The following is a 27,436-nucleotide window of genomic DNA, read 5'->3' on the forward strand; positions in this document are numbered from 1 at the left end:
CATATCAGATATCTAATGTCATGACATTATAGCAATCATTACTCATTTAAAATAAATAACATGATAGCTCATATGGATTTTATAGAGAGGAAAAAACACCCATTTTTATGTTTAAATCTTTTATTTTTCCAGTGGTCGGGAGATGGGGATAGTAGCAGCTTTTGTTTCATACTTGCTTACAAACACTTGAGAATTCACTGACAGAGAATAATGCCCTTCAATTTGTGCATTTAGTCTCACAGTGCCAAACCAGAGATGATGTTAGGTTTGATTTCCAGAGGGAGGGAGTAGCCCTCAGCGTTCATGGTCTTCAACCTTCTGATGCACCAAGCCTTGGCCTGGCAGCATCCAGCCACATAGTGGGATGGATAAACTCACTGTTATCTTCTTTTTCCCTTTTTGGGGAAAAAAACAAACAAACAAACAAAAAAAACTTCCTCATCTTTGAATAGTACTGTGGGTAGAGCAGGAGAACAAAAGCATGAGTCTGGGCAATGGAGACTGACAGCCTTGGCACTGGGAGCCACACTTCCAGGCCAGGCTTATCATTTGGCACTGTTTAAAGACATTTGAGTAGTCATCTTTGTTCACAGACCTAAGAGCAGCTATGACTCTATTATTTTGGGTTTTTTCCTGATGTATACTGCAACTCTTTTATGTAATTCCTTATGAAGTTTTCAAATCGTTCATAATCACCTTATTGTACATAGAGATTTACTAAGACTGATCTTAAAAGTCTTGGTGCCATGAAGCAGTGGGAATGTGGGCACTGGTTTAAACGAGGACAAGAGTCATCCTGCAAATACCACATTTAAACCGTCGGCCTGAAAAGATGTATTTAAGTATGTGGAGAACTGCGGTCATTGCATTTAGGTTTACATTAGCTCTTCTGGTGACTATAAATGTAACTAGCTCTTCATTAGTATCTCTTTAAAACTAGGAAGCTTAAAATTCATAAAATCTCTTTCCTTGTTGTATATCTATATAGGAAAAAGTTATACCTCATCTTCAATATGTCTTAAAATTAATGCATTTTGGGTGTTATTTCCAAGTGCTATTACAATATTTTCCAAAATATACTAATATTTGGAGCTCAGTCACCATTAGGTCATTGACCTACCTTGTGTATGAAAGGGGAAATTTGACCTAGGAAGGCCCATAAGAATTGCAACTGGCAGTTTTCAAACAACATGCTTCATCAGGAGGGGCTGTGAGTATTTCCAGTGCAAATTTGTAGTTTATATTACACATATTTTCTGAGTTATCTCCGACACTCATTTCCTTTAAAACAAAGACTGACAACCTTTTCAGAACATAATACTTGGTGGTATTCTAACTGTTTAAAGGGGAAATAATCTTAGACTTTTAACATACCCTGTAGCAACAAAATCTGTTAGAGGTAATGGGCAAAACTTTTAGGACATGCTAACGTACACTCAGGTCATTGCATAAAGCCCCTTGGAAGTTCTAGGCAGAATTGTGACAGGGCTGTAGAATGAAAAAAGGTGATAAAATTTCATCATCTTACTCCACACCAGGGCCTTACTGGCAGCCTCACCGCTAATCAGATACCCCAGGGTGCAGTCTTGGACCAGGCTCAGGCATGCAGGTCTCTGAATTCTGCATGTGCCACTTATGTGGGCAAGGGAATGTTAGGTATATCCCTTATATATATATATATATATATATATATATATATATATTTAATGGATGCAGACGAAACCTAGACTTCCTTTAAGATCTGTAAGTGCTTTGTTCTCACATCTACTCCGTTCCTGGAGCTGTGGCCAGGGATGCCATTCCCCATTTATCCTGATTCACACTGAACTGTGGTCCTGTCTACAATGGGGTCTACCTGTGACAGCCATTATTTTTCCTTTTCCCAGTTCAGTGTCTTCACCGTGCCCTGCTATCTACCTTTGTGGCCACTCCAGTCATATTTTCCCCTCCCCTCTCCTCCAAGGAAATGGCTTTTGACAGATGTGTGGCCACAAACATACACGCAGAGAACATCAAGTTTCCCATGTTCATCTCTTAGCAGTGAAGAGATACCTGCACCTTCTCAATGTGCTTCACACGGGCACCAGTCACACATGAAGCCTGTCATGGAACATGGAGCCCCAAGTAGCAACACACAGATACTGCCTCTATTTTTCCTCTGTGAGGTAGCTTTTCCTGAGCAGGCTTTTGGGAATCTACTTGCTGTGGCAGGCTGGAATGAAAGCAATAGTTGACTTAAAGATGTGCTTTTGCTGTCCTAGGCCAACACTGATGCGTGCCTGACATCATCCATCTGTCTGTCTATATATCTATCTAATCACCTGTACAGCTCACACTCTCTGCTCCTCTCTTCAGATCTGGCTACCAAAGACAACCAAGAGCTTGCACCTGCACAAAGCGAGATAAGGCAAAGGACAGCTGTCGCTGACAAGCTAATTCAAGCAGTAAACTTCAACAGGTGTTCCTGAGGTTGGGATTGTTGGGGATGCAGCTAGCTCTGTTCCTGGTCTGAACGTGGATTTCTGGGGAGTGTGCTGGACCAGCGATGGCCGGGGCGACCCTGTCACCGTCCTCAACCGAGGAGCTGCGGAGAGGGAGCCAGAGCCCTGACCGCAGAGGGAAAGGTTGAGGCTGGAGCCCAGGGGCTGAAGCCTTCACCATGCGAGCGGTGAAGCGCGGCAGCAGGTGCTCTGACAGGCAGGGTCGGCCCGCGGCGAGTTGCCTCCACAGGACCCGCCTGTGGGCGCAGCGGTCCCTCCTGCCCCAGCGAGGGAACGCGAGTGGCGGCAGCAGCGGCCCCTGAGCAGCCTCCCAGGCGCGGAGCCCAGGGCAGGCAGCCCCGGCCGACTCCTCCCCTCTGCCGCCGACCGCTGAGGCGCCGCGGGGCCGGCCCCCGCCGCCGCCGCTCCTGTCCCAGCTCAGCCCAGCGTCCCGGCCGCTCCCGCCATGCGGCTCTGGGTGCTCCTCAGCCTGCTGCTGCTGCAGGAAACGCTGCCGCACGGTGAGCCGCGACCCCCGCCGCCCTCTGCCCTGCCGGGTTCCCCGGCTTTGCGAGCCGCCTCGGGCTTTCCTCACGGCTGGGCCGCCTCCCCCGCCCTCAGCGCGGCGGCCCCTGCCCCGCGAAGCGGCAGCGCGTGCCTACGGCCACCCCTCGCTGCCCCCAGCCGTGGCAGCCCGGGGCAGGCGGGAGCCATCTCGGGGGCGGCGGTGGCGGGGCGCCCGTCGTGCTGGGCGGAGGCGGAGGGAAGGCGGGTGCTCTCCCGGTCTGTGGCCAGCGAGGCGCCGAGCCTGTCCGCTGAAGACCGAAAGTGTGGTGTCGGTCCGTGAGGGGGTTTCGGGGAGAGACGTGTGCGGCGGCCGCCGTCTCTATCTCCCGTTAGACTCGACGGTTAAGTCCGTGCTTAAATCTCCGTGCTGCGCCCCGAGGAGGATCAGTGCTGGACGGGGTGCTCGGGTTAAAAAAAGAAAATAAAAATAAAAAATAATAGAACACTGTTGTTCGTTTGTAGAGAGGGCCAAACTTTACAGTTTCAGGTTGTGATGGAGCCTTGGTGGGAGAAGAGTCAATTTTTTGACTGGGAACAGACATTCGTAACCAGTCTTTGATTTACATAGACTTTTAGCAAAAGAGAAACTTTTCCTCTCACGTGAATAAACTCACTAAATCTTCAGAAGAAACAAAAGAATTCTGTTGTTTTTCACCACAGAAGGGCTTGGGGAACAAGGCCAGTGTAGCCCGTGGAAGGTTTTGCAGAAACATGGGAGGCTGGCTCTGAGGTGTGCACTGAAAGGCAAAGATGCAGCTACCACAGCTGCCCAGGAGATCATGAGGAAAAAATTCATGTAAGAACATTAAAAATCTTTCACCCTCAGAGGTGTTAAGCACAGAAAATAAAAAGTCAGGGGATGCTGTAAAGTCTCCAGCCTTTAGGATGGTTGGAGCTCAGCCAGGCAAAGCTCGGAGCAACTGAACAGAGGCAGGAAGGGCCTTTCAGGAATCCTTCCCATCCCAACTTGTGGCTATAAGCAAAGAAATTGCACTCTGGACCAGTGTGGTGTGGGAGAGGACATCTGGACATCTGCTGAAAGGTCTGGTCTGTGGGTGTACACTACCACATCAAGAAAAGTGTTTTCTATTTGAGAAATAGACAATAAAAACACATAATCAGAAATTAGTTATTACTTGGGTGAAAGATTTCCCAGGCCAACCCTTTTCTTAGTTTGTCTACTTTATACCGAGGTTTGATGGGAGTCCTTCGCACTAGGTCATCCAGAAGCTTAGCTACAGGAGAAACTGACCTGGCATATTTAATGACAGTTCCTTGTCTAAAGCTAGAGGTATAAGTCCTAATGTAGACGTTGTGATTTCAAAATAGCCTTCCTAATTTAACTCTTATTAGTTTATGAACAGTGAAATATGTCCCTGCAGAATGTCTGCGTGAGTGTTGGTGTGTGTCCCTGTATTGTCTAATGAGTGTTTGGATGATTAACTTTTCATTTGAAGTACCACAAATAGAGGTGTGTCCAACCTATTTTGTTATGCTAGTTGTGATCACAAAGACTCTTCCCTCTCATCTGAGTCCTGGTGGTGAAGAATTATTCTTCCTTTTATTTTTTTTATTTTTTCAAGGAAGAATTCATCATTGTTAATGAGGGTTTAAAGGTCTATGCTTTTGCCAAAGATCTAGTGTGGGATCTGCCTCATGGGATGGGCACACGTGGCAGACAGTGAACACATGCAGTTCCCCTGTCCTTGTGGGAGACCTTGCTTCTGATTTTCTCTAGATGGACCCTTGAAGAAGATCAGGGACCTTCTTGAGTTATAACATGTGCAGCTGTGAAACCAGAGGAATGTGCATGTAGATATAGGTGATGTCTCAAGTCGAAACTGAATGCTTTTTAGCATTATGTGATTAATACTCATGTGGGGATTGTTGTGTGTGTAACATCTGCAAGAACAAGGGACGAACATTAAAAGATAGGGTGAGACAAATACTGTGAACCAGGAGTGAAAGTGCTGCGTGTTGTATTTTTGTGATGTGTCAAAGCATAGTGTCCTACTTTGGCATGTTGAGTTAGCAGTGACCTTGAATGTACTGCTGGATGAACTGGGTGCAGTGCATCTTAGAACCACCATTAGAGCTGATCAGAGGTGGAAAGGAGGATTTTTCTCAATGGATATTTTTCTACTAAGTGTTTGTTTTGTTTGTTTTTTAATAAGAAGTGCTATTGGTGCATTAAAACGACGAGAGCTCTGTGCATAAATCTAGTGAGATGATGAAATATCCCAAACATGGCATATTCCTATACTTGCATAAATGGACTAGTTGAGTTTGTTCCCTTCCTTGGGAAGGTCTTGCAGTTTGGATAAGGAAATGGGGAAATCAGTGTGGTGGGTTCTGTGTTCCTGGAGGGATTTGATTGTATGCCCTCTTTATCTTTGGGTGACAGATTACTGTACCAGTTAATTTAGTTATTGGGCATACAGATACTTGATTCAGCCATGAGAGAAGGCAGGATTGCGAGGTGCAGAAGTGTTGGCATCAGAAGATACTTGGACAGACTTAGAGGGTGCGCTGGGGAACAGCATGGTTAAGGCTTGCTGAGAAACTCGCCTCTCAGGGAGGTGCAGCAGAGAGGTAAAACTGGGTTTTCTGTGTTGGAAGATAAAAGCTCCTCTGATGGTGTTTCCTGAAATGCCCCTGCTGTCACCTGCAGGGAAATATAAGGTCAGACAGTCTCAGTGTGTACCTGGCAGTGTGGCATAGGAGGGCAGTGTTCAGACTCACTAGGAACTACAGAAACGTGGAACAGAGGGAGCTTGTACAGAGAGGAAAAACTTCATCTAGAGAAAATCAAAACCAGGCTTCTGGCACTTAAAATTGAAAAGCTTTCATAGGGAAGTCTTTAACATTTTCTTAAAGGCAGAGTGTCAAGTGTGGAAGAGCACACAGTCTGGGATGATGCAGTTCCTTGGGGTGAGGTTTTAAGAACCACGTGCCCTTGAACAAGTGTCAGGATTGAGGCTGGCAGAATGTAGTGGAAATGGCAGAGAGTATTGTGAACGAATAGTCCTATTTTACTAGGGTTTGGGGCATCAAGGGAAAAAGAAAAGGGTGGATGAACCAAAGGTTGTGTGCTTCTACAAACAAATTTGGAAAGTACAACAGGGAACTGGAATGACTGATTTGAAATGGGGTTTGTCAGGCCTGTCAGTAGGACCTCCTAATACTAGGGCACAAATTACATAGGAAAGATGGAATAGCCCAACCCAAGGGAGAAGTGGCAGTATGTGTTGAAGAAAGCTTTAGTGTCAAATCTGGTCGCTGGTGGGTTTTGTCAGTAAAAGTCATTAGGACTGAAGTACCAGCCTTGCAGAGAACAACCAGCCTGGTTACGGACCGCCCAGCAGGATGGTGGGAATGACTGCTCTGTTAAGGAAAATCAGAGGGGCAGCAAGGACTGGATAGAAAAGCTGAAAGAAGCATTGCTTACCCTTACACAGGCTGGATCACACATGTTGGGGTTTGACCCTGAGTGCAATTGTTTAGATGCCACAAATGATGACTTCTTAGAGCCGCTACTCAGGGAACCCCTGAGAAAAGCTGCAGTTCTTGACTTGACTTGACCCGAGCAGTGCTTGGGTAATTGGATTCAGATGTTACTTTAGAACAGCCAGACTGTAGTTTTAATATTCTTGCAGGAATAATGAAAGCCAAAGAAATGACTGGTGCATTTGATTTTGGAAAGGGGAATTACATAAGATGAGGAGGCTCATCTCATGAGCCTTGTATATTTAACTCGCATATGGCTTAAATATAAAAAACAGAGTAAGGCAGACAAAAAGAGAAACAGCTTGCAAAAGGGATAAAACCAGCCATAAATCCTTTTCTTCGTCTGTTGTGCTGACGTAGAACAGGGAGAGATGGCAGCAAACTTTGTAAGGCTGATAGACACAGGGGACAAGAAAGAACACTTACAGAAAGTAAAACTTAAATCAAAAACTTAATTATTTGTGTGCTCCCATGTTCACTATGGAGGTGCTTAGGGAGGTTTTAATGGCAAATGGTGACATGATAAGCAAATCTGAAACTTTGAGTGCAGTGTCCTACTGAGCACTGTAATAGCAGGTTCCGAGACAGAATCTTTATGGGGAGAATCATTAGAGAACATGTCTCATTGATATGCCAAAATAAATGGCTTTAGAAAAAAATCAACAAAATGAATAGTGTTTAAGTGCCATGATTTGATGATATAGACCTAAGACTTAAGAGGCATTTGAATGCAAAATTGCTAAAACCTTGACTCAGGTGCATAACGTATCACAGAACTACTCCTTATGAGGGAAATAGAAATATACAAGTATTGTAAGATTTTTGAGGGAGGTACAGGCAGAAAGCAAGATCTATGTATTCTGTAAATTGAACTCATTAATAAATAGGCATGAATTACAAAAGAGTCAGTATGGTTTTGTATGGTTGCCTTTTTTTGGCTGTTGTTTTCCCCCTGCGTCCCCTTCGCTTTCAGAAGTGTGTTTTGTTTTGCAGATCTGCTGAAGTTCTCTTAAGGACTTTATAATGTGGCATGGATGAGTTGGTTGATGTACTTGGATTCCCAAAGGCTTTTGATATACCTGTTATTAAAGACTCCATGGGGGCCAAGGTGCTGTGAGGCAAGGGAAGATCTCTTAAGGCAGTAATAACTAATAGAAAATAAAGAGTAGGAATGAGTTTTCAGTTTTTGCAATCTGGGCATAGAATTGTTTTTATCCAGTTGAATTTCCAAGCAATCTTGTAAGGTGTGTGCTTTTCAGCATAATTTGAAATCTGCTGAAACAAGAGAAAACTGACAGTAAAGAGTTGCAGAAGGATCTCTCCATTTTGAAAGACTAGGCAGTGAAAATAGGACTTGAAATTTTATGTTGGTAGATGCAAAGTAATACAAATTATTCTAACTTTGCATACACATTGATGGGTTTATACTTAGGAAGTTCTAACAAATAATTCCTATTAAGGAAAGTGGTCTCTCAGTTACGCTTGATTATTCTAGAGAAAGTCCGCTCCTAGTATTGCTTTATTGAAAGGCAAGAAGATGCCACTAATAGGTACAACAGTGATTTGACCATATCTTGAACCCGGTGTACAGCCTGCTTTTATCTTCTATCCATCACCCAAACAAGATGTAACTAAACTGTTCTAAGATGTGTGTACTTTACAAGGAGCTGTTAAATAGGGTAGGACTCACAAGTCTGGAAAGGATATGTTTAAAGGACACTTAGGTTCTCTAAAAGTACAAGAGACACAGAGAAGGTTGTGGCAGAAACAATGGATATTTATTCACTTAAATATTAGATGCCTCCTGGTTTTTGTGTTATGTATAGTTTGTGTGGTTTTGAAAATTGACCAGATGAACTGCTGAGGGAAGAATCCACTCAATGCAATAAAACAGCGGTAATTGTGGTTCACTGATCCCTTGAGCTAAAGGATCTTGGAAGCCAGGACACTAGTATCAAAGGAGCAGAGATGGTTGCTGTGTTCCCTGGTTGACATCTGAACACTGGGTGGTGTCAGTGCGAAGGTGTTGGATAGGTAGATGTTTGGCCTGACCCGCTGTAGCATTTCTAATGAAATGGAGCAAAAAAGTTCTCCTGCACCAACTGCTTGCCCCCGTGATATATGCACAGTGTCACTCACTTGGCTAATGTTCTAGGAGTAACTAGAAAAACCCTACTTCGTGGTCTTCCATGGAAGGCAGCAATCACTTCTCTCAAATTCTCCCTTGTTATTATCGTTCCGTCCTTTTTGCCAACTTTTCATGGCCAGTGGCGTCACAGATTTGAAGTAAAACTGGAAGAACCATGAATATTTATTTCACTCTCCCTTCCAGAAACTATAAAATCTTACCCTCTTACCACTTGCCTCTAAATAAGGTTCTGTTTTCATCTGGACTGTCAAGATAAATGGCTGTTACAGAGAAGTGATGAATTAAATACTACTTTCAAGTGACTTAAGTGCCCTTTATATTTTCACAGTAGTTACTGTAAAAGAAGAAAATGGCATCACTAACATCATATTATAATTGCCACGAAGTTCCACACTTGCCAGTTTTTCTTTGTGTGTCTCTTACGGTGACATGGTGTGTGAGAAGGCTGTGCAGAATTGATGGGTGTGTGACATCCTTGTGGAGGGGGAGAACTTGGGTAGCAAGGAATGGCAATGACATGAGGTAGAAATGATAAAAGTAGCTGGAGACAGAAATGCTGTATTTCTTTCCCTTCCCATTTATAGAATTCTCATACCTTACATATTTGTCTGTTTATGTGAACTGTAAGTATAGATTTTCCACATGTTGAAAGCTCTCTTTTTTTTTTCCTTTTTCACCAGGAAAATGGGTCATGCCATAGACTTCGAAAACTTATGAAATTAATTCTTATTCATTTTTGTGAATCCTTTATAGGAAGAAGAAAACTTTAGTTATTCTCTGTGATAATAAGGACTGTTTTGCAAAAAGATTACATAACCTTTTTCTAATCATTAATGTTGCCTTCTTTATTTTCCTAGTTATTGGGCAGCCTGCTAAGAGTAAGCATTCAAAAGAACCTGGTGAAAACAAAATTAAGCCTGTTAACAAAAAAGTAAAACCCAAAACACCGAAAATGAAGGAGAGAGAATCTGCTGACTCGTCTTTGAAGTCCCAGTCCATACTGACACAGGTGATGGATAAAGGTCATTTCCAGAAACTGCCTACCACTTTAAGCCTGCCTGCAGGACAAAGCATAGAGCTGCGCTGCAAGGGGAGTAACGTTACTTGGAGCTATCCTTCATACTTAGACACCTTTAAAGACTCCAGACTCAGGTAAGCTATTTATTTTTTTTTAGGCGAAAAAAGATCCAGAGCGCTTTTTTTCCTGCCACTTTCAATACCATTGTTTTTTGTTTGTTTACATTTTTACATTCAAGATGTTGCATCTAGTGGTTTCTAATGTCAGCAAAAAAGGATAAGCATCTTTCATTTGTCACCAGTTACTGCCCTGTGGAATAGTCTTGTAGTGTATAAACTGGATTTCCTTCAGATGAGTCTAGAATAGAAGATGTGGTCCAGTGGGACACCAGGGTGCTCCAGACACTAACAGGGAACCATATTACAGGTAGACTGAGATAAAACTCTCCTGGCTGGTTAGTGTGGATGTCAGGTACTCACTACCAATTCTGTTGCTCTACAGAAACCTCCTGGTGGGCTGTACTGGTTGCTAATGTAATTACCACCTGATACACTAATTTCCTGAAGAGGCTCAAACCCACCTCTCTTAACTAGAAAAGAGCTACATCAGCAGCCATGCTAAGGAGCGAGTAAGCGTAGTCTTTAGTTTTCCAGTCAAAGCTACATTTGTGTGCAAAAGGGAGTTGCAGGATTTGTGGTGTGGCTGAGGATAGTCACCTTGGGTTTAGGAAGGCATTTTCTTTCATCTTGTGACATCTTTAAGGAAATCGCATAAATAGTTGGTAGAGCAGGAAGAGTAACTGAGGACCTTCCCTTTCTGTGCCTAACCAGAGCCGTCCTGTTGCTCTAAAAATCTTTCTCTGAAAACCTGTAATTTTTTTTTTTGGCCATCCCAGTTTTTTGGAAATAGTACACATAGCAAAATGTAGATGAAATGTAGTAATTTAGTTCTGGATTTGAAAGAGGAGTGGCACATGAGGAGCTTAAGGATGTCTTCCACAGGCATATTTTGCCATTAGTAGTGTCCGTTTTCACTGGCTATTTCATAGAGATTTATGTTGTCTATGAAGGACAAGTAGTGAGGAGACTCTGGAGCACTGTGAATGATGCCCTAGGAAAAAGCTGTATGTACCTTTTCTTGGATTGTTAGGTGACAGAAGCACAGAAGGATGAGCAAAGGTATCAACTCCTATTGCAATTTTGTTCCTCAATGAAACGGAAGTGTGTACACTCTATGTAAATAACTCAGATTATCTGAATCTTCATGATCCATTTCACTTATTTACAGGTATGATGCTACCTTCAAATCACTCCCAGCTAATTAATTTTTCAGATGTATTCTTCACCTTTCTGCATCCCTTTTCAAAGAGGTGTGTTGAAGATTGGCAGTTGTGCACTGTGATCTCTAGCAAATCCTTCTGAAATTTGTGAGCCAGTTCTTCTCCAAGTGTTTATTTGCTTGCCCCATGCCAGCTGAGGAGTTCAAGACTGCAGTGGTTGAATAAACCTCTGTAGCTAGTGCAGGACCTCTTTCATAGTAAGTTACAGCAGCAAGCCTATTTCTGCTGAGAACTTATCACAGCAACATCTCTTAAAAGATCTTGTGACCGATTTAAACAACTACTGCTTTTTCTTTTGCAAGAAATAATGTTTTATCTGGATTTATTCCAGTAGGTGGCGTTTATCAGCTGCAATACAGACCTGGTCTTCCAGCAAACCAAAGCTGAACCTGCAAAGTAGTATCGACAGGAAGGGTGTGTCATTTGTAATTTTCAAGTGTATCCTATGTTTTGTGCATTTGCAAATAGGTTGCTGGCATGATTTGGTCCTGTAGACCTCCACGTTCTGTTGTCTGAGTATTAGTGTCTGGCATTGAAGAAGACAAGGCAAGTGTTGACGGTTTTGGGAGAGGAATCTGAATGCTCTTTCATTGTTTGACTGTCTGTTCCTCTCTTGCAAAATAAAGTAGTTTCTCAGTGATGTACATGGGTCAAAATACAAGAATTTAAGGTAGTTTTGGGAAAAACAATATATGAGTTTCCTAATTGTGTAGTTTGGTACTTTGGAGTTTGAAGCAGCTTGGAATTCTGTTGCCTCAGCAATTTACCTTTCTAGTCTCACTCAAGTTCACAGTATTTGTAATATTTTAACCATATAACAAAAGTTAATAACGTCACACAAAATAAATGCTATAAAGCACTTTGGCTGGGTGGATATAACTCACGTAAGTGTTTATTTTCTTTCAGGAATATGTTAGGCTTATATTTAAGGGTCTATATTGAAATATGATGATCTTTGCTTTAGACCATGCAGCAAGCACCAACTACAATAGGCAAATTAAAAAAAATATGAATATATTACGCTAATTATTTTAAAACAAAAATGCAAAGGGCAAAGGAGGGAAAATCAGAAAAATTATTAGCAAATAAAATACAGCAAAACCATGTTTAATCAGCTAGATATATATGTATGTGTGTGTATATATATATATACACATTTGTTTGTTTGTTTTTTGAGTGCTTAAAGACCAAGTAGAAGGTAATCTCTTCATTACCAGCTAGGGAGGTGTGGAGTGAAACCCAAGCTAATTAACTGGGCTGGGCTTTTTTACCTTGGATTTCCATGCTGGTCTTGCTGGCGCTGGGGCACTGGTGCCAGGCAGAGTTGGTAGCAGCCACAGGGAGGGAGAGTTGGGGTCTGAGGAGGTGATGGGAAGTGAGGAAGGAGGGGTTGCCAGGCCCGGGGGGGTCAGTGAGGAAGAGTGACAATGGTGAAGAGGTCCATGCAATTGCTGGGGAATAATGGCTGCCATTCTTTTGTTCTTTTTTTAGGTCCCTACAGCAATGGATGCTCAGGCATCAAATTCCTGTTTTTTTTTTTTTCTTTAAACAACAGGAGGGATGTACAGATGCAGTGGCTCTGGGAATTTTAACAGTAAATAAGGTGTTTTGCATCTCCTGGGAAGTGCTAACATCCTCTGACTCTTGCTGCTTCAAGAGGAGGCTTTAAGCACCCTGGTGTCTGACGGAACTGCAGTAACAGGAGCCAGAAGTGACCTTAAGGTTCAGAGCATTGAGGACGTTTGTAGCTCAGCTGGTCAGAGGGTTTGTCAGCATGAGAGGTCCAGGGCAGGAGCTGATGCCGAAGGTGCCTGCTCTCTGTTTGGCTTCCTGTCTGTTGTTCTGGGAGAAGAGGGTATTTTGGTTTGCAGCTAGTTAAATTTAGCATCCACACAATGTGTTTCCTATGGGTGACTGCAAAAAGAAGTAAGGATAAAAGCCACATGTTTTGTCTCCATACCATGCTTATCACATTTTCAGCTCACCCATGTGGCTAGGAGAATGCAACAGCCTGGATGACAAAGTGGATTTTCTAAGAATGGAGAGATTACAATTTAAAAAGCCATTCCTGTAGTATTAGGGGCTGTGCTTTCTTTGGGTTAGTCTCTGGAGGTTTACTTTACAACCTGGTACGTAAAATACTGTTGCTTGCTGTACTAGCAAGTCTGTTTTTACTAAGGCTGTAGCTGTTAACATATGCAAAAATTGTCATGAATGGAGGGAGAGATGCTGAGTGAAAGCAGGAGGAGGACTCTTTGGTTTCTTGTTTCAGGGGATAAATGATCTTTCCACTGTCCTAACTGGAGCAGATAACAGTGCACACCGAAATAATGCACTTTGCTTTAGAGACTGTAGCATGCAATGCAACTCTACGGAGAAAGCTAGAATCATGGAAACTTGGGTCCTGAGTTAAGGACACACACGACCCTGCTTCAAGACTAGCATAACTGTGATGCTTTTTTGCCTTTTGAAGCATAAATACACCCTGCAGATAACTTTTTGTCTGAAAATTTTGTGTACTGGCTGAACTGGCCATAAATCTCAATGGTGTTAGTGATCAAAGGTAGCTCTTGCACCTCCAGAACAAAAGGACTGGAATGCAATTTCATAAGGCTGTGCATAACAAGTTGATGACTGTAGGCTCACCCAGAAACTGGATCTACAATGTATGAGAAGGACCAAAAACTGAGAGGGATAAAAAAAAAAAAAACAAACAACAAAACAAGGGCAAGCACATTTCACCTTTTTTGTGCTTTATAGCAAAAAGCTTCTCTAAATGGGGGCAGTCTGACTTGACATAGTCTTTGGTCTGCCTGACTTGAAGCATGGGTCTCTCACTCCCGAAGACTGGCTGTATTTATTACAGAACTTCATCTGATAAATAAACTCATGTGAAATGGAACTGCTCCAGTGGAAGAAGGCGAGGCAAAGAGCTGGATGTGCATCACATGCACATCTCTGTGTGCAGGGGGGTGGACAGGACCACTCTCACAAGTACTAAGGAAACTGTATGTTGTAGAGAGCAAAACCAAACTGCTCTACAACAAATGCATGCTCCTGCTGGCTTAGTGGGGCATCGGTTGTGCTCGTGTGTGTAACTGGATTTCATTTTGTTCCATGTGCTCTGAAGTCTGAAAGCTAGGGATTTTTTCTTGTGTTAAACAGTAAGATGTTACGTTGTTCTTCTAGTGAGTTTGTATTTGAGATAAGGTCTATTTTGTCAATATGAATGCAGCTGCTTGAGAGGAGTTTGCTAGGTGCTTTTTGAGTGATGCTCTGTACACCATCTTTTTATCTCTCTTTGATTTTAGCTTCTAAACTTGTAATAGTTTTTCTGACAAAGATCTTTTCAACTTCAAATAACTAAGGCTTAGTAAGATGAACGTATGGATTAAGATTTTTGGAGTAGATTTCTAGTTTCTTTAAACAGGCTTGAAACGTTTGTATATACAACATTTTTATTTTGTGATACGTAGAGCACAGCAAATTTTTGGCTTCTGAGACAGGTTTCCCAGAATCTAAAATACTAATGAAATGAAAGTTATCCTGGAAATATTGGTCAGATGTGGGATTTACCATTCATAATTTACTTTATATGGCCTGTTTTGTCTGCTTAATATGGTCATGTCCCAAGTTTCAACACTTTCACTCTCAGTTGCCAGGTTTTGTTAGTGCATGTCTGTGGATGACTACCTCTCTAGGCTATTTCCATTGATTACTGGAGAGTTTGTTCTCAGTTAAGTAGAACACGCTGTACAATAACTAATTAACTCTGACCTTATTTTTCTGTCTGTTGGGATTTTGAGTTATAGTTCAGTGGTTAATGGTTGGAGACAAAAATGTTCTGGCATAATGGTTTCTCTGTAATGTTGACATTTAGTACTGGATACATGCATTTTATGCTGATGTAGTCATGTAGCCTATGAAATGTGAACTGTAAATCTAAGTAATACAGAGTAGGACATATTTTGGCTTCCTGTTGGGTGTGAAACACAACAGGATCACTTGCGCGAATAGGAATCTCTCTAATCATATCAAAAAGAACAAAATAATTTATAGTGTAAGGCAGTGTGTATATTAAACATGAAAATGCTACTACTCCGTAATTACGTGATTCCAAAAAGTGGAATTGGATGAGGTCAGGTAGGACAAGTGCATTAGCGAGTAGGAAACATGATTTGCCTGTTTCCTCAGGCTGGCCTCAAAGCTGCTCCGTGGTGGATGAGCGGACTAGTGGTGTCTGAGGGCTTTGATGGAACAGGTGATTCTCAGTTAACCCAACATTCAGCCTCCAGCCAAGGCCAGTAGCTTAGAAATGAAAACCATACCAAACACAGAACCCAAACAGGGTTATGTGAACTGTTGCTTACGATTGCTGGTAGTAGTGCAACCTGCTAGCAGAACACCTAAGGAGTCAGAAATTTTGGGAAGTGCATGTAAGCTGTAAGTAGTGGCCTCTATTTAAGCAGCTCTTCTGCCTGCAATGGAGACGTAAGAAAAACCGCATTCAGAGCACACAGTGACAAGGTGTTTTACGGGATAAGAACTTCTTCAAAGCATGCTAATCCCAGAAATAAATGATTCAGTCAGTCATCTGCCTTGCAGAATAACTGCCACATTAAAAAGAAAAAATAGGAAGATAATAAGTGTTCAGAGAACCAACAGTTAAATAAGAGTATGAGAGCTGTTCAGACTTCACGTGAGCTGTGTCTTTGCCCAGACCCCATTTGAAACACAGAAAAGTTTTTTGTCAAATGCCTGAAAGTGGAAAAACCTCTCCTGGCTTGGTTGCAACAAAAATGACCTTTTTTCTCAATGTTTTGCAAAGGAAAGCGGGAAACCTTCGTGTTCTGGATGTGCTACCACGTAAAGGCAGGCGGTTGAAAGTAACATTTTTAAGGGTCAGAGCTGCAGTGCAGTTCATCAGTTCATCACATGCAGCTGTCCTGACAGGGCTCCCCAAAACTGGTACTGTTGGACCATTGCTTTTGCAATCCATCAAAAGGCAGCAGAGCAGACTGCCAACTATAACACCATCTGTCTCCAAGAAAGAGCCAGGAAAGCAAACCTTAAAATAAAAAAGGAACAAGATGAGAATGTAGCTGCTGAATTTCATAGATAGGACCTTTAATCCTTAGAAACACTGTCAGTATCTATGTACGTATCCACGCTTTTATAAATATTTGCACGTTGACAAATGTCAATCCACTGAGAAATGTATCTGGGAAATTCAAGAGAAGGTGAAAAAAGCAAATCAAGTCTGAAGTAATCTCACAAGCTGAAGTTACATGAGGACGCTGTCAGTACACCTGCAGCAGTTCTCGGGGTCACGTTCTGAAAGAGCCAAGGAGAGATGAGGAAAGTCCAGCGAGACGATGCCGGTGAGGTGGTTGAGGGCAGAGGAGCAGGCAACGCAAAATGACTGACTGGCAGAACAAATCCAAGCTGAGAGAGAAGCTCTTTATGATGCTGTTTGAAGTGGAAACTTGGACCAGTATGTTAAAGATGGGAAAGCACTCACAGTGAAAGCAGGCATCAATCAAACTCCTATTAAACACCTACTGTTTACTACTCCTGAATTATCTTTGTTCTATACTACTGAAGCAGTGCTACAGTTAATGGTATCAATAAAAGGACTGAGATGTGTGCAGGATGACTTGAGCATGAAAATACAGGATATACATGGACAAACTGAGGCAAAACATAGATTAACACATTGTCTATAGCAGTCACAGCCCAGTTTCAAAATGGGGACTGAAAGTAATCCAAGAATGAACTGTACAAGACAAAAGCTTCCAAGTGCTTGTGTGTCATTGAAATCGATAAAACTACTCATGTGAGCAGGTCTTTCTGGAGCAAAAGGAGAGTTGCAACATAGCTCTGAAGGCAAAGGATGGGCCAGTTGTAGAGCAGGAATGAAAAAAAAATAAATCAAAAGTAGAAGTGAGGTGACAGAAATGTATGAGGAAATACATCTGTGTTTGTGCCTTTTGTTTTTCTTCTCCCCAGTATAAAACAGCTTGACAGGTACAGTCAGCTGATCCTTGCAAACTCCACTGCAGCGGACACGGGTGAATATAGCTGCTGGCTTCAGCTGTGCAATGGCAACAAATGCAGGAAGGATGAGACTAAAACAGGTTCAACGTACATCTTTTTCACAGGTAATTAACTCAAAGGAGATTACTGATGGAAACTTATTTGCTAGTAAGACAGGAATAAAGCTACGTTAGAGATCTCACCGTCAGCCTTCTTCTTCCACAATTTTCATCTTGTTTTAGTGGATGTTAAGCAAGACAGTGCTGGTGTGCAGAAAAAACTTGTTTAGTGTGATTTATGAGTCTGCTTTCCCTATAGATAGATTATGGTAAATGTGTATGCAGAATAATGCATAATGCAAAGCAAATACCTTTGAAAATACTAACACACATTCTGAGGATCTTCTATATAATCAATTTTTTAAAAATTTTGAAAATGTGTCTGGATAAATAAATCTGTGCAGAAGATTCATTGTCATGGTATTCAGATGACCACATGGACTCTTCCTCCAGTTACCTGCACTGACTTAAAAATTTGACCTCGTTGATCTTGGTAAGGCTACAGTTTCTCCCAAGAGTCTGTACAGCATGTTGAGAGGCAAAACACTCTGAAGTACATGTGCTGGCCTACAGAGCTAAAGGTTGACTGTAGCCCTGACACCGCATGGACAGGGTCATGGTAGGGAACCAAGCGCGGTTTATTGCAACTTGGTACGGCAAGAGCTGAAATCAAATGGTTAATTTGTTCTTATCATGGAAAACATCCTGAGTGGTAGAACCACCTTTGCTGCCCAGTTAGAGCTAAAGCATTCTTGACTAGCAAATATTTCAGTACAAAATGCTAAGATGGGTTTGTGATGTGTTTTGGAGCTAAATGAGACCATGGGACTGTGCAGAAGCCATTTATGAGAAGTGTTTAGTGTTCTGAAGATACATTCCTTTAGAAGGGCTGGAATAAACTTTTCAGGCAAGTTATATAATAAATGCTCATGTTAGAAAGAGCAATTTCAGCTTTATATTTCTAAGCAGTATGCCAAATATGGAAATACTCTTTAGCTGTCATTCTAAAAGCACTAAATATTTCAGTTACTTAGAGCAGTAAATCAAACATTTTGCCTAAAATTATATGTATTAAAAAGCTATAGATCCCAAAAGTATCTCTTTCTAGGAGTGCTTATCTTACCAGTGGTGGTAGGGTTTTTATGTGCATTACCCTTTAAAAGTGGGCAAGTGAACAGAATTAGGTCCAGATGAGTTTTTGGAAACTTGCTGAAAAGGAATTCCAAAGTGAAGAGCACTTTGTTTTTCTTTTTTATTTAATGTTTTTAATGCAAGCTGTGTAAATAGATTAAATGGATACTCACACGTTAGAAAGGTTTGGGTGGTTTTTTTTCTCTCTCTCTTTTTTTTTTTTTTTTTTTTTTTTGTGTGTGCATATTTAAAGCAAAAAGCTTTAGGTTGATTTTTAATGTTGCTCTTAGCTATCTTCTATTGTCATATGTACATTCTGTTCTTTCTGTTAAACCAAGATGTACATATTATTCTAACTCTATCAACCCTTCCGCACAGATAAAGAGGAACTTTTTGTACCTACTCCCAGTTATTTTGAGATTGTCTACCTGAACCCAGATAAACCTGCAGTCATCCCATGCCGTGTTACTACTCCTTCAGCAAAAGTAACTCTACACAGGGAATTTCCTGCAGAAGAAATTGAAACAGATGGAACTGATATTATTTATGATGTGAAGAAGGGTTTTGTCTATCTGCACCCTACTTCTGATCACAAGGGTATTGTCTACTGCAAAGCAGAGTCACATGGAGCACCTCAGATTTCCATCAAGTATCACCTACTGTATGTGGAAGGTAAGGTGCTTCTTTCTATATGTTTACACTGACTCGTTTCTTCTGCTGACATTGTTTAGAAAACAACTTAAAAAAATTAAAATAGGTAATGTAATCATGGTTTTAAAACCTTGATCAAAAGTATATATGTGATAAAGCTTTGTAGGTTTAAATTCCAGCAGTTTCTCAGTGTAGAGGGGAAAGTTGCAGGTGTACATCACTTACCTGTTGCGCTAAGCAAACTAAGGCAAAAATTGACTTGTAAGTTTTATCAGTATATTTTAACTTTAGAAACTAATTTTCTGTCAGTTCCCAAGGGCCCGCCCTCAACCACAATTGCAGCATCACCCAATAGAGCAGAAGTTGGTGACAGCATTCAGGTGATCTGCACCGTCCTTGGGGAACCAGATGTAGATGTGAACTTCAGGTGGCAGTACCCAGGGCAGGAGGTAAGAGATGTGTGCCCTGGCAAAATGGTTTGTTCTTGATGAAGGTGATGCTTCAAATGCCAGTCAGTGTCTAGATTTGGAGTAAAGATTCTTTCAGACTGTGATGTCTGCCTCTTGCTACCTGAGGTGTGCTGGCAGGAGGAGGCAGCACATCCCTTTGGAAGTTCAGCCCATCTTTCCCTGAGAGCCTAAAAATATAATGGGAATGAAGCTGGAGAGCTTTACCCATGTTAGCAAAAATCAAGCTCAGCAAAGCTCACTCCTCCCTCAGGTTTCTGTTCCAGAGATGGGAATGTGACCTGATAAAACAGTCTATCAGAGAATTCTCTTACAGACGAGGGGAAAAAGAAAAAAAAAAAAAGCTCATTATAACAACAGCAACAAAATCTAAATAGCACCTTTCTAAGCTTCGCTGTTTGTATTTTTTGCTTTGTGCTTTCCAAAACATGCATGTAACTTCAATGTGAGGATTAATTTAGAAGCATTTGTGAATTGTTGCTGTTGTTTGTATCTTACCTAATGCAGTGTCTCTGAAACTAGAGGAGGAATTAGTTCACAACACACAATTTAAAGCTGTTCTCTCTGCTAAGAAAAGAACAATGTAAAGCTCAGTCAACTAACTCATGCCACTGCAGCCTTCCTCTTTGAGACTTGCTGAAAGCCCTACACATCGAGCCTGACCTCTCCCCCAGCATACCTCACCTGTTTGATCAAGTACGCAACTGCAATTGAGTTCATTGCTATACTCCAGGTAGAACTTTGGCTGCTCATCACTCATCTAAAGAGAGAGTAGAGTGGAAGAGCCATTATATTATCCTTATTTGTCATAACTTATTGGTACATCAATATTTAATGCAGGAATATTGCTGCAACTGCCAAACACCTTCAGTCAGATGCAGCTCCAACTCTCTGATCTCTTGCTTCAGGGTTTGATAGGGTAGTGTCACTACATAAATTTTGCAGAATCACATTTTCTTATATGGGTGTTTTGTTGTTGACTTTTTTTTTTTTTTAACAGGCTGAGAGTCCTGTGATTATCGAAAACTTCTGGAGACTCATAAACAGAGGAAGTGGACACACCACAAGAATCTCAAAGAGTGTTCTTGTTGTTGAGGATTTTGAAGCCAGAGATGCTGGAAACTACATTTGTATAGCTCAGAACCTCCAAGGAGAAACAACAGTAGCTACTAAAGTTGGACTAAATTAACATGAAAGGTTTCTGGACATAGAATGAACTGTATGGTATTTGACATGATATCCATGTAGTTTCTTTAACAATGTTTAAATGAAGCTTTCTCTATCACTGTCTCTTTTCATATGTTAATGCATTCCATAGTCACTAGCTTGACAGAACAAAACAAAGCTCTGTCTTGCCAGCAGTAATCAGTTGTGAGTTAATAAAATTACAATGAAGCATTAATGTTTAAGCCTGAACATGCATAGGGCTTATTATATTTAGTAATAGGTGCTCTTGGGCTTTCCTTTGCATGTGGTCTCTTTCCTCAAACTCTTTCACAAGGTTAACCTGCTGTATGGTTTGTGCCTTTTTTATATATGTGAGAACTGAGAGGATATTAAATATCCTCAAAAACCCACCAAACAGATAAAACTCTTCTGGTGCTGTGCAATTTTAGATTACCATACATGTTTAAAACAACAACAACCAAAAAAAAAAACACAAAAAAAGCCCCCCTCCCGAACAAAACCTTGTTACAGAATTAGCCAATAGCAAGTGCTTATTTTGCAAGAATAATTAAATATCTGAACATTATGAAAACATAAGTGTGTGTGTGCATGTATTTGTATGTGTGTTCATTTCATATACATGAAAAGATGTAAACACACAAATTACATTCTTACTCCTGGGGAAGAGTAATACTAACTATATATTACAGTGCTAAAGAGCATGTCCAGAAAATTATAAGTGGTTGGATACGTTAGATTTTCCTTATGGTGTTGGATTCTTCCAACCTTGTAATACGTAGCTTACTTAGAGTTCACTTCTTAATAGACATATGGGTATTATGTTTACTAAATTATACAGCAAAGTGTTTGCTAGGGTAAAACTTGAATTTATTTATACAGTATCATTTACAGAAGAAAAAAGTTTAACCTTATTCTAATGTTTAATTATACTGCAGAATTTTTTTTCTCAGGTTAATAACAAGTTCAACTTAGTTACCAGTACGAGGAAAAGAGACTTTCCAGATAAAAGGTAAGAACTTGATAACAATGTTGTTGGACATTCTGGCAATGTTTTTTCTTCCTAGGCTGAAGCATAGAATTCTTGTAAGCTAGAAATGCCAACACAAATCAACTCCATGGTGTAACAAAAAAAGGCTTAATATAAGCCAGTTTATTTACAAGGCATGAGCTTACGAGGAAATAAAGCAGGAACTGGTCCCTTGCTTGCACACTGCAGTGTGGCTGAACCCAGATTGGACCAGAATTTGTAAAGCTTTCTTCTGCTATGGGCTTGAAGTAAAAGCCCTTTGCTCCAGGTGATTCAAACCCTTGAGCAGATGTGTACATTACTGCTTGGAGTAGTGGTGTCTAGTAAGTTCTAATGTAGAAATGGCAGTTTCTCAATAATTTCATTAACCTGGTTATTAGTGTAGGTAACAAAAGCAGTAAAGAAGTTTGCTGAAAGTGTTTTCTTCAGCATGCAGGAATGTAAAGTGATGTAACTGGTATGATAAATATCCACGGTAAAGACTGAAGTGGCTCTGTGCATGTCTTGTGAAATAGGCTTCACAGAAAATGCTCCCCAGGCACCTGTAGTATTGTTGGCCTCTAGAAACAAGGTAGCTACAAAATAACACCCTAAATATACCAAGCATTAAGACCAACTTTGAAGGCTAAGAAGTAGTCCCCTTTGTTAATCTTCTTGCTCATTACTATTAAAAGCTCTAAAAAATGTTACACTGTTACCCAAGTGACTAAATAGGTGTTACAAACTCTCATGAGAATACCTAAAGGAGGTGGGTTTTTTTTTTATAGGCATGACTTCAAGTCTGACTGACGTAACTTTAACAAGGCCTGAGCTTCTGCATGAAGATGTGCAATGTATTTGTTACTTTTTAGTATTTTCATTTATCAGAACAATGTATTTCCCTTTGAACTACAGCAGCAGTGCCAACTTTTAAGTTTCAGCCTTTAATTTGGGAGTTCATTTCCTTTAAAGTATCAAGCAAGTGGGAGATTGTGTCACCTGCTCAGACTTGTTCAGCAGCACAAGAGTTGATGTGGTAGCATCACTTCCTTGATGACAACCTTGGCAGAAGAAGAAAAGATGAAGTAAATCCATTGCTGCATCATTGCTGGAGTGTCCATCAGGTGTAATGGTTATGTCTACTGATCACATGCAGTTCTTGAGACTGATGATAACTTCCAAAGCAGTGCCTTTAAGGAGGAATTTTTGGTGGCTTGTTTTGTTTTTTTTCCCTGCAAACATCAAAATCCTTCTCATCATTGTACACTATAATTATTTTACTATACATTTTACATAGTTCTTACTTTACTAAAAGCCTTCTGGGCAGGCACAATTGTTTTTACGTTCATGTAATTACAGTAAATCAGTGACACAGGGTAACAGAATGAAACCTGGGAAATGAAATTTAAGTGATTTGTCAAAATCGTCTGTCTAAATATGGAAATAGAAATAATACTGGCATACCTCAGTCACCGCTCTGCTAAAGCAAGGCAGCAGCAATGGACAGAAGGTATTTGGTTCACGACTGTTCCAAGTTGCTGAGCTGATAGCTCCAGCTCAGCCCTCAACAATTTCCTGGCAGTCAGGCAATGACAGTTTTAAAGACTGAGTGGTTACTTACAGTCTAGAAGGAATTTCCTGCGTGAATTGCATAATACCAGTTTACATACAAGTATCTTTGGTGTCTGTAATGAGAAACTTCACATCTTCAGTTAGCATAAGGAAATGATTCACCTCAAATTTTACAGCAACTACTAGAAAGACCCTTACAGAAAGTATTGCAGGGAGGGGAACCATGTTGTAAAGTTTGAATTGCAAAATACTGTTTGGTATAGATATAAATGTCACTGTGACTTCCTTTGAAGCTTATTGTTAGAATTGGAACTACTGGTTAAGGTTGAGTGAAGAAAATCACCTGTTTAATTGCTTGAGTAGCACTGGATCTTCTCGCATATAATTACAGTGAGCAAGTTTTTAGCATAAAGTTTCCTTCAGGAGAAGCTAAAGACATTACCAAAAATATATGTAAAAGTAACTTGACTGAACAAAGCCTTTGCTAACATGTGGTATTTAAGTTACAACTTGAAATACTAATACTCAAACAGAAAAATATGGAAACAGTGCTTACAAATAAACAGAATTAGTCTTTCAGACCAACAGGACAAACACTAAACAGGTATTTCTGTAGTCTGATTTCCATATACAAGGATTCTTCACTTCCTGTGAAGAGCATTAAAGATTCTACTTGCAGGAAGTTTAGAGGCAAAGAGTCTCCTGTATTGGTAGGGGGAGCTATCAAACAATTTAACAGTCTCTGTATTACTTATTATACCATATTTACTTTTCTGTACTGGTAAGCCTAGAAAAGCTTTCCCTTTCTCAGTTATATGAAGGGATACACTGTATTTGATATTCAAACATTTGCATGCACTCCTCTTGCATGTTTTATTCGAGGCAACTAACATGGAATTCTTACCACTGGCTACATAACTGCTTTTGTGACATGACCTGTTAGATTCCTAAACTCTGTGGCTTTTCTCACAAAAAACCCCAGTCTGAATAATGTCAGCATTTTAATAAGATGAGTCCTGTAGGATGCCTTTCCTAGGCATATGCACACTGAGTCCTCATATTAAGCCAGCTGTACTGAAGTATTTTAGTGTTGCTAATTCTGTAATGTTATCTTATCTCCATTCTCTTTTTTTAAACAGCCAACTCAAACTGAAGTGCTAAAAATCACAAGCAAGCTCAGTGTAACTTCTACCTACATTAGAGAAGCAAGGGCAGAGTTAAAATTTTCTAAGGGTTAGCTAAACATTAATAATTTGTGCAGCGAACTTTCACTATTGCTGTTCTGCTGTGCTGAGCAGGTACTAAGCGGTTTCAGTATCTGAAGGAATGTTCCTTTGTTGATTAAAGAACATTTGACTAATACAAGCAGGAGAAAACCCCTTCAATCAGTATGAAAAATTTATTTTTAAGCGTTCAGCTCAAATACATGTGATCAAATCTCTTTGACCATAGAAAATCAGAACATTCCAAGATATACTTTATGCCAAATTTTAGCCCACAGAGGATTTTCATAGTTAAACTTGAAACCCCTAGAAAACATTTTAAGTACTGACACCACTAACAAGTGGTATGTACAGTGCCCTAAAGAGGATTAAAAGCAAGTATAATATTCTATAGAAATGGCACCCTTAGCTTTACATTATGGAAAGTTAAGTCAATTTAATGATGAAATAGTCAATCACAAGTTTATTACAAGTTTACTTACTGTATGAGCGCTGTTAACAGTCTTGTTTATATGTCTGTGTTCCTTATTACTAGCCAAGACCTTTCAAGTCTTGTGTAAAATGGCTTGAAGTGGTTCTCCAGTTGAGTTCCCTAAACACTGTCCATCTCCTTGATTCCTGTCCCCAGGCTACTGGAAAACACTGGAAAACTCAGCAGATACAAGTGGTCACACCAGCTAACAGCATGAGCTGAACAGCAGCACAACGACGATCCTGGAAGTGGTTCTGTAAAACCCACACTAGATAGTAGTTTGTAATACTAATTTGAAGTTGAACCCGTATTAAGTAGGTACAATGTAGAGATCTTGAACCGGTCTGCCCAAGGCTCCACAATTAGCTGGTTGAAGCTGAAGCTCAGCATGTGACATCTTCAGAACTGCTGCCACCCTCAGCCTCCAGTTCCAGCAGCCAGGACAGGAGTTTTTTTCCCTACTCCACAGAATCTCTTGTACAGGATGTTTTGCCAAATGAACTGGCAAAACAACAGTATCCTGCAGTCTAAGAGGGAAGGTATGGCAGAATTAGCAAGATAAATACACAGCTGCCACCTTCCCCTCTTCCTCAGGCAAATTTAGTCAACTCCGAAGAATGTTAATAAAAATGCTAATGCTTAAAAAGGCAAAGTGTGTCACCAGAGAAATCAGAATTCACAAATGACTTAAGATTCTTCTGGAGAACCGAGTTAAGAATGCACCAAATGACAATTATTGCATTTTTCTCTTTGGCTTTCAAATCCACATTATTAATAGTTTATCCTCAGCAGACAGCCTCAGCAACGGACATGCTGGTTTGGGGAAATAAGTCACTTTTCAGCAGGTGACAAGTCCGGGTTTCTAAACGTGCTGACCTTGAGGGCTGCTGTGTTTCTGACTATGACCCTGTTGACTTGAAAGTCAAAATCCACTGTATCCTGCAAAAAATGTTTCCTCATAAATGGCAGAGTTATGCATGGATATGAAATGAAGAATCCATGCAAAATACAGCTGCAATTCAGTTTGTTTTTAAAATTAATTCAAAGTTGCATCCTCAGGTCAGCTAAGAAACTAATGAGACAGTTGACAAAGCATGTCATGCCATTTTTTTTACCTGAACTGAAGCCAGAAAGATGAAGGACACTAAGCTACAGGACTAATGGCAGCTTCTCCTTATTCCCAGGGAAATGCTAAAAGCATGCATACTGACAACATCATTAAGGAAGTACGTGTCAATGTATAATCTTTAGCTTTTATCCTTTATTACGTACACAGCAAAGAAGGCAGCATTAGACACACGCACAGTGTGTTACATCCATTCCATCCACAGCGCACACACATACAGCCTTAAAAAAAACGTCTGTGATAAGGAACATCTTATAAAGGTTGTGATCTTTATCTCTGAGCCCCTGAGCTTTTTCTTAGAGTTAGGTGAAAAGGCAATGAACAAGTCTTTCCTTGCTCTGTAAGTGCTTTGTGCAACAATGTCCATAGAGGTCATAAACAAGTCTTTTTGGGAGGAGCAACATGAGTGTTTTTCTCCCATATTCTCAGTCTCGTATTGCCATTTTTGCACGAAATAGTTTCCAGTTATGTTTAGTCATCATACTCAGCTAATATAGCTCTTGTTCCTGTGATTAAAATTAGGATAGGTTCTGCAGATCACCAGCAAAATGCAATCCCCCCTCTTCCTCTCAAGAGATGTCATCTCGGTGATACTGTGGGACTAGAGAAGTTACCGGAATTCCGTGGGGACTGAAGAGGCACAGATGGAGAACTGGGAGACAGTTTTCTGGGGCTGCATAGGTCACCATTGTGCAACTTCCACAGAAGTTCCTCATTTTCCATTGACAGGCGTTTGTTTACTTTTGATTCTTTCTCTAGCGACTCCTGTAAGACGGCTTGCTCCGTAGAAAGTTGCCTGCAAAAGTAAGATTTACATCAGAACGTGTAACCCAAGACAGAGACTGCAGCACTGAGCTTAATTGTTAAAGAAAGGTTTGAAATTACATAAACCCCTGCTTGGCTTACAACTACGCTAAATTACTACCTTAAATTGAGGATTTAGCATGTTCTCATCCTTGCTGGACTTGAGCTGGTAGCTTGCAGAAAGCAGGAGAAAGTACCAATAAGAGACACTCCTAAAGACCACGAAAAGCATCTGAAAAGTGAGATTTGTCCTGTTCACAATGATAGATGCTTTAAATGGCCACACTGCAGCCTTTGGGTCTTGTTGCAGGCTCAGCTCGACATAGAAGCTGCATTTCTGTACTTTTCTTCGGACCGTGAGAGTCTGCCTATCCATTTGAGCAATAGTTGAAGTTAGGAGAAACTCAGACCCGTTTTATTCATGCTAAAAATTACTATTATTGCTAAATAAAACGCTTGTCTTTCCACTGATCTAAACTGGGCACAAATCACTCAGCTGAAGTGGTTAATAGTAAAGCCAGGTTTAGCTCACAATCCACTAATACTTAAAGGGCCAATCTATGATGATATTTCTGATTTGCTTTTTCTTTCCTGAAATACTGTTTTGGAGTGCTGAAGATCATACTGAGCCTTTTTACCTC

At 40.7% G+C, this 27,436-nt stretch overlaps 2 protein-coding genes across 10 annotated transcripts in view; one reads left to right on the forward strand and one right to left on the reverse strand.

The window, feature by feature from the left end:
• The first annotated feature begins 2,845 nt into the window (after positions 1-2,845).
• PDGFRL (platelet derived growth factor receptor like) lies at positions 2,846-21,168 on the forward strand. 2 transcript variants are annotated; one of them, XM_065836792.2, is made up of 6 exons: positions 2,846-3,001; positions 9,561-9,855; positions 17,070-17,221; positions 18,665-18,958; positions 19,247-19,386; positions 20,405-21,168. In XM_065836792.2, the coding sequence occupies exons 1-6, from the start codon at positions 2,947-2,949 to the stop codon at positions 20,591-20,593; spliced, it is 1,125 nt and encodes a 374-aa protein (XP_065692864.2). In that variant the 5' UTR covers positions 2,846-2,946; the 3' UTR covers positions 20,594-21,168. The 2 variants fall into 2 exon arrangements, with proteins under 2 accessions (XP_065692864.2, XP_071663655.1); XM_071807554.1 differs by lacking the exon at positions 19,247-19,386 and having other exon boundaries at positions 20,405-20,535.
• The window catches only part of MTUS1 (microtubule associated scaffold protein 1), a 128,378-nt gene continuing 119,601 nt past the window's right edge, over positions 18,660-27,436 (reverse strand). For all 8 annotated transcript variants that reach the window (XM_065836353.2, XM_065836351.2, XM_065836352.2 and 5 more), the window contains one exon: positions 18,660-26,787. In XM_065836353.2, the coding sequence (XP_065692425.2) occupies positions 26,571-26,787 (217 nt within the window). In that variant the 3' untranslated portion in view covers positions 18,660-26,570. The remainder of the gene's footprint in view (positions 26,788-27,436) is intronic.

Source organism: Patagioenas fasciata, chromosome 4 (assembly GCF_037038585.1).
Source record: "Patagioenas fasciata isolate bPatFas1 chromosome 4, bPatFas1.hap1, whole genome shotgun sequence".
Lineage (NCBI taxonomy): Eukaryota > Metazoa > Chordata > Aves > Columbiformes > Columbidae > Patagioenas > Patagioenas fasciata.